Below are 12,355 nucleotides of genomic sequence, written 5' to 3'. Positions count from 1 at the left end.
TAACCAATCTGCCATTGCAAATGAGCTCTTCTTGCTATTGATTCGTGCTAATCACAATTTGCTTTCCATCGCTCTGATTGGTCCGTTATGCGCCATAATGGCGGCAATGGGCGGCAAGATGAAAGCATTGTGTACGCCACGCCCCTTCTTTATATTGCTGTCGAAGGGGACATTGGTTGTGAATAAAACCAGTCCGCATGCCTTGGCTGCGACAATTACTAATAACCTTTGGCTGATCGGAACTCCGTAATCACAAGAACCGGTGTAATATCAACTCAGCACGTGCGACAAGAAGTCACTTCAAATCGAAAGTTGGAACACGAAACTTGCCATTTCTACCCTCGCGATTTTTCAACTTAGACTCTATCCCGGATTACTTCTTAAATTAGATACTCACTTTCTGAATATTCAAGGCCGGGGAGAGTTTCCCCACTGATTATTCTTGTGATATTTCCCGTGGTGAAAGGACAGGTAAAGCAGGTGGTCTTCATTAAGAACCATTTGCGAATTGACGGGGAACCAACGCATCTAGAGAAGAGCAGTCCTCAGTTGAACAGCAGCCAGTCGCCAGTTATTATCTAGTATTCGAGCAAGGACATTCCGATATCTTAACTTCAACGCTCTTCAAAGTGGTCGCCTTTTCTGAATGACAGCCTGAAGTATCATATTTGGACGATTTCTACTTCTTCAATAAAGACCATCAAAAACATTTATTCACCAATTTGTTTTGTCGGCACGATGACGAATACGCACGATATAGATATCATAGATCCGACGGGGGACTTCGACATGGGGAAGGCTTCGCCGGAGAGGCTGGACACATCTGAGGATGACATGGACCCAATGATGGACGGACGACCAGATGAGAAAAGGAAGGGGATGGATGCAAAGAATAAAGGTAAGATTGAACAAAACTATGTTTTTATAAAGAAACTTGCTTTTCAGTCCAGTCACAGTTTTCGTGAGGAAGCAAGGAGTATTCGTTTAGTCTTCAGATCACGTCAACATGGTCAATGGTCCCATTTGGATGGAGGGACTGACACCGTTGAAGTTCAACTTGAAGTTAAGTGTGTGTTGGGTTCATATTTCAGGATAAACTCTTCGTATATATTATGACCACGACTTCTGTATCGTATACAAAGAGGCCTGAGTGACCATGCCATTTCATGATAGAATCTTATTAGTTTATTAGTTTATTATGATCATGAAGACATTTCATGACTTTACTGTCTCTCATCTCGTACTTCGTAAACAGAGAAATGATTCGTCATATATAGTTTTAGGAAGTTTATAGTCAGTAATAATCGTTGAGACTTGAGATTCGCCTACTTTATAAACAGGTTGTATTTGATAAAAGATATGGTCGGATTCCTCGGAGTTTTAATGATTAGTTTTAATGCTAAAGAGAAGGAAATGACCCCACTTCAGAAGAATCATTTACAAATTTACTCAGATGTTATGACATACATCACTTTTGTAAAAGGTGGGCAATATTCATATCCAACACCAATAAAATCTTGTCAATCATTACTGGGAACAAATAATTAATCATCGTATTTTATAACGCTATGATCGGGCTAATTCATCCTCCTTATGGTTTGCAAATAGAACATTTCGCGTCATAAAATCTCACGAAAATCATGGGGGAAAAACTATATACATGTATAAGTTGGAGGCGCAACTCGTTGTCTATCCAAATAATTGAATGGTCACCCTTTGTTTAGGCTACTGACTTCAGTAATAATTTGATATAAATCCAATCGGTTCAAAAAATACATTTCGATAAGTTATTGCTTTATTTTAATCTTACCCGTGGTAAAAGTCAGCTTGTCGTCTGTGGAGGAATTATCGATCTAACAACATCACAATATTATCAAATATTGAAATTCAATAAACCATTGACTGATTAAATAAATAGCTTAAGACTGAATGCAATTGAATACTTTCTAATAGATGGCTGATTTGTGTTTTGTTAATCAATTCAATTCAATAAAAATATGAAGGAAGTTAGCTTAGGATTATGTATTTTCCCATGATCAAGTGGTCTGTAGTCCTAATGCAGGAACAACATTGTAATTAACAGTAATTGCTTAGGATTTATAGAGCAATTAAAAATCTCGACATTGAATTTTTCTCACGTTTCTGTACGGTAAAATGCCAAGTAAACATTGATTAATGACTGATTAGCCAAGACGAAATGATAATTTGACAATTTTTGACTTTGATTTAACCAAAACGAAGAAAAAGTACTCATGAATATTTTGGCATCGCTCGTTGACTCATGAAGCTAGCTTCACGGTAGTTTTGATAGAAATGCTGTCTAAAACATCCTTGCTAAAGCATTCTATCACGAACAAAATAAATACCAGATTTTACTTACATACAGTACTAGTGAATTTACATCAGAGAAACCATATGATTTCCATTCTTTTTTTCTCACGGATCTGAAGAGTCACGGAGACACGGTCGGGCGAACTCCGGAAATCTACAGGTAGAAGTCGATTTCTTCTCTTCTCCCGTTCCAAATTCTCGTGAGAACCTCATAATTATCTTCATGACATAACCTTGATTACTAATTGATGTCTAATTTCAAAATTGATACGTAGTTTACGTAATCATTATCTGCTCTACGATAGAAGTTACTCAAAATTAATTACATGACCTGAAAACAAAGAAACAGCGATAAACTTTAATGTCCTAAAGAAGGAAACTTTCGGGCCGAAATAAATTGATTACGTAACAGACTGCGCGATTACGTCATCGGCCATCTGGGTAGTTAACCAATCGTCGGCGTTCCTTTGTCGGCGTTCGTGTCCAATGATTGATGTCCTTTGAGGGACGTAAGCTGCGCCAGTTTTTCCGAATCCCTCTCGCCCCGCGGGTTGAAAGTCGTTAAAATATCATTTAGTTTAATTACTGTTTGCTTTTCGGTGAAAAATGACCATGATTTGTTCAAGTGTTGTATTATTTGTGTTTATTACGAGTGTCCAATTATTTAAATTAGCATCATCTGATTATGACGTCATTTAGGATGGTGTTCCGACGAGGAAGAAAAATGGGCTTTTACAGCTTTCAAAACATAGTTCCAAAAACATTCTCTCCCGCCTATGTTTTTCTAACCTGGGTCTTTTTCTAGTGCCTAGCGCACGAGTCCACTGCAAGAGGGAGTGAAACAAAACATGGCGGAGGTAACGCGATGATGTCATATCACGTGATTTCATGCTATACTGTCAATGGGCATCGCATGTAATGATATATATGGAGTTGTCCTTGTTGTTTATGAACCACTTTTTCACATCACCATTTGGATCCTTTCTCCGATGACTGTAGGCCGCCAACATTTCTAGAACTCCAGTCATGCCAACATTCCCTCATTATCCGCCCCTTTTTCCTTGCAGACTATTTGCAGTACATGCATGACATGGGCCGGGGTAAGTTTCTAACACCGTAAATTACTTTCAACGTTCTTTTAACAAACTAACATTCCTGCTTTCAAAATGCCTAACAAAATAGTGAGTCGACCACATTTTCTTTTCAAAATTTGCCATAGACGTCTCAATTTATCTCCAAAGACAAGAGGTGTATTGCCTCAGTTGCTTAACTAGATGTTTACATCGGCTCTATATTTGAGAGGAGTCAGTTTGTGAATGCAGCTGTGCCAAAAAGGATTCACATCACAATTTAGTTCACTGGTCACGATCCCGCCCCACAATTAGATGTTTTGACAAGCAATGCCCCTGCGGAATTCGAGATTGCACCAAGGCCAAACATCCCTCCTCGGTCCAACCCCGGCAAGAATCCCATCAAAACACCTACCCTAAAGATCGTCCCTTCTCAAACAATTGCTTATCTAAAACGACATCTTCAATTATAATTTCACTGAGAGAAACATCGGCATATTGCACAACCTCCCCATCTGGCAGTGTCAGAAAGACAATTCTTTGCTGCAGCAAACGAAATCCGAAGCTTATAACAAAAATTGTACATGTACCCGAAGCACGAAGCGATCTCTATCGTTAGATTGCATATCATCACTCATTTTGAAATCTGCAGTTTTAGCCCCTGCCCCTCATTGGTAAAACGATCGTGAAGCCTTTCAAATATGTCCTCCAATTCCGCCATGTTTTTAAAAAAATGATATGACCTTCACCTTGTGATCCGAGCACGGAAGACGCTGCTCGTGTTTTCGCCTCAGTATGAAATCCTATTCATCTGCACAGAATCCAAATGTCCTCATTAAAAATCAAGAATTTTCTTTACGATTTCTCTAAAATTTCGAATAATTTCCATTCAATCTGTTTTTGGTCGATTTAATGTTTTAATTCTCCGCCCTTCGCCACTTATGCGCGATCCTTCATTTTCAAAACGGCGAAACAAAGCGTAAAATTGCTTTTCTTCTTGGAGTAATTTTAACAATTTTGGTTTTTCCGATTCATGAACTTGAGTTTTGATTTTGATAAGCGGGTGATAATCGTGATCGATCGTCATCTGTTGTCGTGAAAGGGATAAAACAGGCATGAGATTTCGGGGTTTTTTCAACAAAACATCACTTGCTGCCACGATGATTGCCCACTGCCTAGCTTTCGTTACTAGAACCACGAATGTGGAGCATTTGTGGTGCTGCTTTCTGCTCATGGGTCTCATCGCGTTCAAGTATTAACCATAGTCTTCATCTTCATGATCTCAGATAATTGGCTTTCAATTAAGATGCGTACCTTCGTTCCGTCTCCAGTTCTCTGCCACATTCTCAAGGGACCCGGAACTTTTGTGCGCGGTAACTAAAGCACTCGTTCTACTAACTCCGACGCCATGACACACCTGCGCTCTGCTAACTCCGTTCAAGTCATCACATCCATCCTCTTACCATTCTACCTGTGTCTTATTAAGACGGCTGCATTCCCAAATTGGCAGTGATGTGCCATAATGAGAACGAGGCTGTGTCACGCAGACGAACGCTTAGTCGAAAACGAGGCAATCAAAACGTATCATTTTCGTTCCTGTGGGACCCGGATGTTGTCAGGTCTGATCAGTTTTGCTCATGGTTTTGGCGATGAAGAGTGCATCATGGGAACACTTAACTGGCGCAAGCGAGAGGTAACATGTATTTTACTTGTGGTAATTGGAGATAGCTTGTGAGAAACATGACTTCATTATTTTGAATTGATCAAGAGATGGAAAAGAAAGTGCTCTTAATCCATCAACTTAGGGCGTTTCCCGCCGAGGTTTGTTACCTTGCATCTACAGTATAAATAGATTTCTAGAACTTCCCGAGGCAGGTTCCGAAAAAAAGAATATAAACTCTCAGGAGGACTCGCCGGATGGAGGGTGAGCGTAGTTTTCTTCTTCGGCAGATATAACGTGTTACCCCGCCAGAATTTTAAAAAACGTTGTTGTCGTTACAAAATGTAAACCAGATTCCGCGTGGCCCTTTATTTCCCTAACCCCTTTTCTTGTTCCTTGTAATTCCAACTCTATCACAAACCCTATCAACGTGCATAATTCATGCTGAGATCTGTGGCGATCATGTTGTCATGATACCCCTTGATTTCCTCGTGACATCACATCTATTATTAAGTTTCCAATCTCGCGGCCCGCTTTCGGCCTAAACAGTTGTAACCCATCCAATCTCACTCTCACTTCCCTCAAAAATAACGAAATTGGTTCGTTACCAGTCGTAGAACCTTGGAAAGATTGGGGTTTTCCTAATTTATAACGAAACTCATCCTGAGTTAGCATGGTATTGACTCGCATCTTGCAAAAGCACGCAGATGCCATTGTTCAGAAGCGTTGGCTATGCATCTCAACCAGATCAGAGATGCTGAGATATTTGTTTCGTTTACATTTTAGGGCACCCTGTATGAATATATACATCAACCATCCACAAGCAAAACACGCACCTTCTTAATCTAATCATCGTTTTATTACAAGAACAACATCTAATTAGTACCAATAATTAGTTTAATTATCTACCCTATCATTTATTTAAACCTGCATCATGCTGGTCGTGTGTTCACGAGAAGTTCCTACGTATCAATCGATAAAAGACTGTTTCAATGTTACTAAGTTCATTGCTTCAGCCAGGTACATTGCAATGCAGGAATGGTGCAAAAGCATCCACATCTTGTACATGTAATGAATTCAATTCGAATATTTTTCATCACTTTTGGTGGGAAATAGCTGTGACAAAATTTACACGCACGGAGTGTCTCGATCTTGCTTCATCTTTTTTTAAATGACTGAGCGAACAGCCGGTTAATTACCAGAATTGTGATTGTAGCAAGTTCTGGTCAAAGATTAACTTCCAATAAGTTCGGAGTAAAAAGTGAATACCCGCCTTCGGCAGAATCATCATTGTTCGATGGATGGAGTACTGTTAAGGCACTGAAAAGAGCGGCTGACTTCAAAAAGGCCAAACCCGTGCCTCTGTGGTCGGTCGAATTCCTGAAGATTAGTAAATTATCAATGGTCAAGGATAGGCGGACAATGCTGTTACTGTTACCGAATGAAAATGAGGGATTTTGTTTTATTGTGTTATTGAAATATTTAAGGTAGCTTTAACGAGATTAGCAGAAATTGCCGGAAATCACCGGGATCAAGCGTTTGTTATTCGGAGATGGCTCAGTCATCTCACCCACGAGTTCCGACCAAGTTTTGACGGGAGTCGGCCTGCTTCAAACGCTCAATTGACAAATAAATATTGTTATTTACGTTATACGGGTTTAAGTGGATTAAATTCTAAACCGGTTTTTTCCTAGGTTGTTTAGATAAGCAGGTATTGTGGTATTTTGATCAACTGACTGACGGCCATGCGGGTAACTGATTGAAACGTCTGACATTGTTTTTATAAGAGCGCCCTCTAGACCTCTGACGTCATAGGGCCTCATATAAAATACGGAAGGATAATTGTTTGGCCGGTATTTTCTCCGATATGATCAGTAAATAGACATCAGCGGTCATTATTTCAGTCAAAATTATTCAACATTTCGAGCTTATTGTTCTCACCCCCATGTCAACTGCCTAGTTACTTGAATGTTGAGATAATCCAACCAATAACTGTGTTTTGCCTAGACGTGCTAGTGTCTGTCACAAAGATAATGCCCTCATTTCCAAATAAATTGCGTTGACAAATAATGTCAATTACTGTCGTTTTCTTGGCCTACGCTCTATAGATTACCCTCAGAAACGCAACATTTATGACAGCGCAGTTTTTATCTAGCTGAGAAATAACCTAATGCTATTTACTTAAAGGCCCTCCATGTAACCCCTCAAATAAACAAATGAATTCTCAATGATGAATCTTTTAGAATAAGAACTAAATGTCGCATGGTTCGAAAATACAATCTGGCAATAAAAATAGTTGAAATAACGCTTTTCGAATCATAGATTTTATCCGAGCTTGTTGAACTTGGTAACAGTGTTCGGAGGCCCTGGGCCCGTAGGATTGTATTGCTGATATCAACCTCTGACACAAGGGGGCTGCCGGCAGTCGTTTCTTTGTTGTTGTTGTTGTTGTTGTTGTGTCATCTGTGGCGTCACCATTAAACGCATAAACCGAGATGGGCACCGGCGCCATCCTTAAAATGTAAAATCATTATATTATCTCCTTCATTCTCTTTGTGAAACGAAGCAATGATAAATTTATTTCCCAACACATCTGTCAGATTTTCGATGCTTCGACATTTCGTTCGCCAAGATAATTCAAATGGCAGCGAACATGGTCTCGGCGTTTGCCTCTCATTGTTGTGGTTCGTCCAGTGAAAGAAGGCGACTTTCATGGCTTGGTAGGAGAGAAATGAGCCAAGGTCAATCAGGGGGATCTGAAACCTCTGATAAACGCAGTGGCTGTGAATGGGACATCAACATGAAAGGAGATCGTGAAGACCTACTTCATGTATATTCATGTACTTTCCAATGATATTTCTCGTAGGTCTTTATCCAGAAAATATCCCTCCATGATTGGTTGAATTCTAAAGGCTGCGCCGGAGTAGCAGGATTGAGGTCACCTGATTTGCCAACAAGACGAAACGCATCGATAGTGCTTTATTCGGAATTGTTCATATCATGATAGAAGTTTGGAAATTTGTTGGCGATCTAAGGGAATCGCAAAAACCCGAATTATTAAATCAAATGGCTTTAGCCAGGGATACACAAAATCTGTCACATTAATGGCGATATGATTAAATTGTTTAGCGCTGAGTGAATTTTGCCATTACCTCCGGGGAAACATCATCATTCATCATGGCATTAAATATTACATTATTTCATGATTTTTTCCATTATTTTCCAAATGTCATCACTGTATAATAAATCTATTAAATGATATGTCTGAATGATTCAATAAACACAAATAGATTATATCAATTTACTTCTGACGCTTGACATGTTATCCTATGTACATGAATCTCTTTTTCCCTCCTGTGCAGGGGTTGAGTTCGTCCAATCAATGAGCTTGTTTTATCTCGTCATTTAATGGGTTCTCGCGGGACTTCAACATCACTCGGCCATGTAGTCCAACTTTTTAGCGCGTGTTTCTCCCTGTCACTATCTAAGTGATTGATGCGCGCGTCTGCTGAACGTTTCATTCCGATTGCACCTAAATTATTGATATCCGGATCAAGAACAAGGGTAATGCCCGCCTAATAAGCACTAGATAATCATTCAATTTCAGTCACAGGATTCGTTTAATATTTGATATAATTGTGTTATAAAGTTTTCATGTAACAATACTCGCAGATTAGCCACAGAATGGTGGGAGCGCTAAAACGTTGACAGAACATGATTTTCGAGAAAGTGACGTGATGGCGACTCTGAAAATAAATACAACTCGCAACAACAAGCAACTCTCTGTTTCACGCTTTGGTGTGGCCATATAACTACATCCGGCATGGGAAGGTTTGCTTGGACGCTCCCTACAGCACACACGCATGTTGTAGATTACCGCGCCACCATTTCACAGTACTCGCCGCCTTTTTGTTGAACGCAGAAGACGGCCATATTGAACTTCCAGCGGTGTTGCCGTCGTAGGTTCTGCCCACATTGACGCGTGTTGTCTGGGAGCTGAGCAATGTTAATATGAGGGTCAAGATGAAGACGCCCGGCACCCAATATGCCTCCAGACTGTGTAAACCCCTGACAGCAGTGAAGTTCTAACTGTCAGCTTTTTATGTACATTGAATACAAAAATGGAAACGTTTTTATCTTTCTTGCTCATGACAGTACATCATCATTATTACCTGAACGAAATGGTACAATAGATATTTCTTCCTAGGAGTCATTATCTCTGATAATTAAAGGTTAAGCATTCCCGCATAACCGCATCCCCCAGCCACCCAAAACACCACTAAATAGAAGATAAAATTATGCAAAGAACATCTCATCTGAACCCGAACGCGGTAACGTAATCATTTTATTCATGATATAGTTCCCTCTAATGAGCACTCTGGGAACTAATGTGATCAGAACGAGGCCCTCAGGCCCGAGGTTAATTACAAGTTTAATGTAAAATTTGACCATTACAGTAAATAAATTTGCTAAATATGACCAAGACAGGGCATTAATTAGGGATGTTAATTAATTGATGTCAAGTGTATTGTTGGGGGTGACAGGCTGCAATTTTATGGCCGAGTGGTTTCTGTTTGCGACCCGGATGATTAGAACGGAGATAATTCAATTATTGTGGGGGGGGGGGGTCTCAAAAAAGAGGAAAATATCTTCAGCTTTAAAGAAAAATAACTTTGTAGTCCAATTTTTAAGACTCGTAAGACTGCGCATCAAATACGATACCATGTTGCAGGATAGCATCATGGCGCCGTCGTCCATGTCACGTGATCAGAGCCCCAAGCTTCCAAACTCTCCTTACAGCAAGATTGATGGGACGTTTTTAACAAGCTCTGCCGCCAGTTCTCCTCTTCTAGCCTAATCACCACCCCGGGAATACTGCGCGGAGTAATTAAAACATGTCGTTATCAAAGAATCATTGGTCTTTGTTTTAATCACAGATATCTAGATGGCAACAGTGATTAGGTTTGACGCGTGTGATGCGGCACGCGATGCTCTGTTGCGGCTGATAAACATTTAATGTTAAAAGTAGCGATTGGCCGGTGTAGAGGTATGAGAAAAAGTCCCCCTTTTCCTGGAGTTCTTTTGTTATGATAAGTTTTGCATAAAGACAAACACTGGCCTTGGTAGCGTCATGACAACTTATCAAACATAACTATGGCCAATAATGAATTTTTATCTGGTGATAAATCCACATAAGCGCCATAATCAAATAGAAAGGATTATGACGTCGGCGATGTAACATTAATGCTCAATAGTCATTACCAAATTATGCGGTAATTTAGAGGCAAACTTTTATGCTCAGTTTGCGTGGAAAATTTCCAAATAGTTTTGAATTAAACATAGATTCATTTGATGTGGGCAATGATCTCGCGATTTCGCGTGACATGAACCAATTTGAATGACATCCGGGTCCTAGGTCATTATTACATAACAAATACTATAGATAATTCATCTGGACATTGATTGAATATCAGCATTTCTCATTAGTTAGTTAAAGTGACCACTGTCACGTAATTTATTGTGTTTTATTACAGCTATCGTGTTCGGGAAGAAGGATCGTTTGTCACAAGAAGGGAGTCCAGTTATAGAATCTGCAAATTGTGGCGAATGTCTTTTTCTCGTGTCTTATGTTGGCATATTCTCTCTCTTTTCAGTTCCTGAAGACCCCTCAGTCCGTAGATATCGCACCGCGTTCACACGAGAACAGATCGGGAGGCTGGAGAAAGAGTTCTACAGGGAAAACTACGTCTCCAGGCCAAGAAGATGCGAATTGGCGGCTTCGCTTAACCTACCGGAAAGCACAATCAAGGTAAGTTAGCGACGCTGATACGAAATGTTGTCAAAAACTTCACTGTGCATGAGGCTGCATGGAAATGATGCTCCGTATCGTTTTACATCGCGTTAACTTTGTTCAAAGAGAATGTGCGACGTGATGTAACGATAAAAAACACCAGCTGCAGTTCAGGCCTGCAGCTTTCTCGGGGCACGGCCTAATACAATGTTCAACACGGTATTAGTATCACCCTACAACTGGCAAATAGGAATGGCCCCATCTTGGACCATTTTGGCATACCTTGCTTTCGGTATTCCCAATACAAACTCCTGCTATCCTGCACTACCCATGCCATTCTCTAACCGAGCTGTCCGTTCTGACGTCACTTCCTCTCTCTTGCAGGTTTGGTTCCAAAATCGCCGAATGAAGGACAAGCGGCAAAGAATGGCAATGGCCTGGCCCTACGGTCTTGCCGCCGCAGATCCCAACTTGTACGCCTATCTGATGAACGCCGCAGCGGCTGCAGGTTACCCTTACCCGCTGCAAGCGGCCGCAGCTGCCAGTGCCTCGCCATTCAGTTACTACGCTAGTCTAGGACTCCAGAGAGCCGCCGCCTCGTACAGCCCCTACAGCTTCCCTAGTCCAATCAGACCACGTGCGGATTTACTGCAAGGAGCCAACCCACTGCTGCGACCTCCTGTTGCACCGGAAGGAGCAGCACCTATAATTCCAAGCGCCTCAACGCCATGTAATTTACACACACGTGACATTTTACCGCATAGTCCTTCTCTACTTCCGCCGCATTCTTCCGCAGTCACCTGCCCTACTACGTCAGAGGAAGGCTGCAATTGCCATATGTATTTACCGCCAGGACTCCCATCAATACCAACAACAATACCTACGTCATTAACTACATCACTTCCGGCACCCATTCCCGTGACGACAGCGCCACCATCGGCTCCAACGACGACTACAGCACCTAGACTATTTCAACCTTACAAAACTGACTCTGATAGATCATAATAATTATCAACATAAGACAATTTTCAAAGACTGTGGAAAGTATTCATGTGCTGTATAGTTAACTTTGTGAGACTTGCTTACGATTATTAAGACGCACATTATCATGGCAATGATGCTTTAAGTTGCATTACCGAACAATGATGGCTAGAGAACGTGTGACTTGCCAATGTATTCAACTGCAAGTGGCATTCTTTACGTAAGGCAAAATCCAAACGCAACTGCGCAGGAGTGCATTCGCCAAAGCCGGACTTTCTTTCGATGTGTTGGCTGTAAATACTCGTGGTAATTGTCATGAAGTGATTTTGGTAAACTTGAATACCAAGCACATGGTCGTCTCTTCTTCATATAGGATACGCTGAACAATCTATAGACGGGTACACGTCAATTTTTGATACATCCATTTCATCGAGAAGTGTTAATACTATCATGATATTGTATTCCATGACACTTTGGGTTGGCCGCTTATGGTTATTCCATGGCTCAGTGTATACGGTTTAT

The 12,355-nt window shown here is 40.8% G+C and overlaps 1 protein-coding gene across 2 annotated transcripts; it reads left to right on the top strand.

The window, feature by feature from the left end:
• Positions 1-232: 232 nt before the first annotated feature.
• On the top strand, positions 233-12,355 carry LOC135497639 (segmentation protein even-skipped-like). Of its 2 annotated transcripts, XM_064787466.1 has the most exons (4): positions 233-898; positions 3,399-3,431; positions 10,716-10,870; positions 11,237-12,355. In XM_064787466.1, exons 1-4 carry the CDS (start codon positions 739-741, stop codon positions 11,855-11,857), a joined length of 969 nt encoding a protein of 322 aa, XP_064643536.1. In that variant the 5' UTR covers positions 233-738; the 3' UTR covers positions 11,858-12,355. The 2 variants fall into 2 exon arrangements, with proteins under 2 accessions (XP_064643536.1, XP_064643537.1); XM_064787467.1 differs by lacking the exon at positions 3,399-3,431.

The sequence above is a fragment of the Lineus longissimus genome, chromosome 13, assembly GCF_910592395.1.
Source record: "Lineus longissimus chromosome 13, tnLinLong1.2, whole genome shotgun sequence".
NCBI lineage: Eukaryota > Metazoa > Nemertea > Pilidiophora > Heteronemertea > Lineidae > Lineus > Lineus longissimus.
This window is presented reverse-complemented; position numbering and strand designations above follow the sequence as displayed.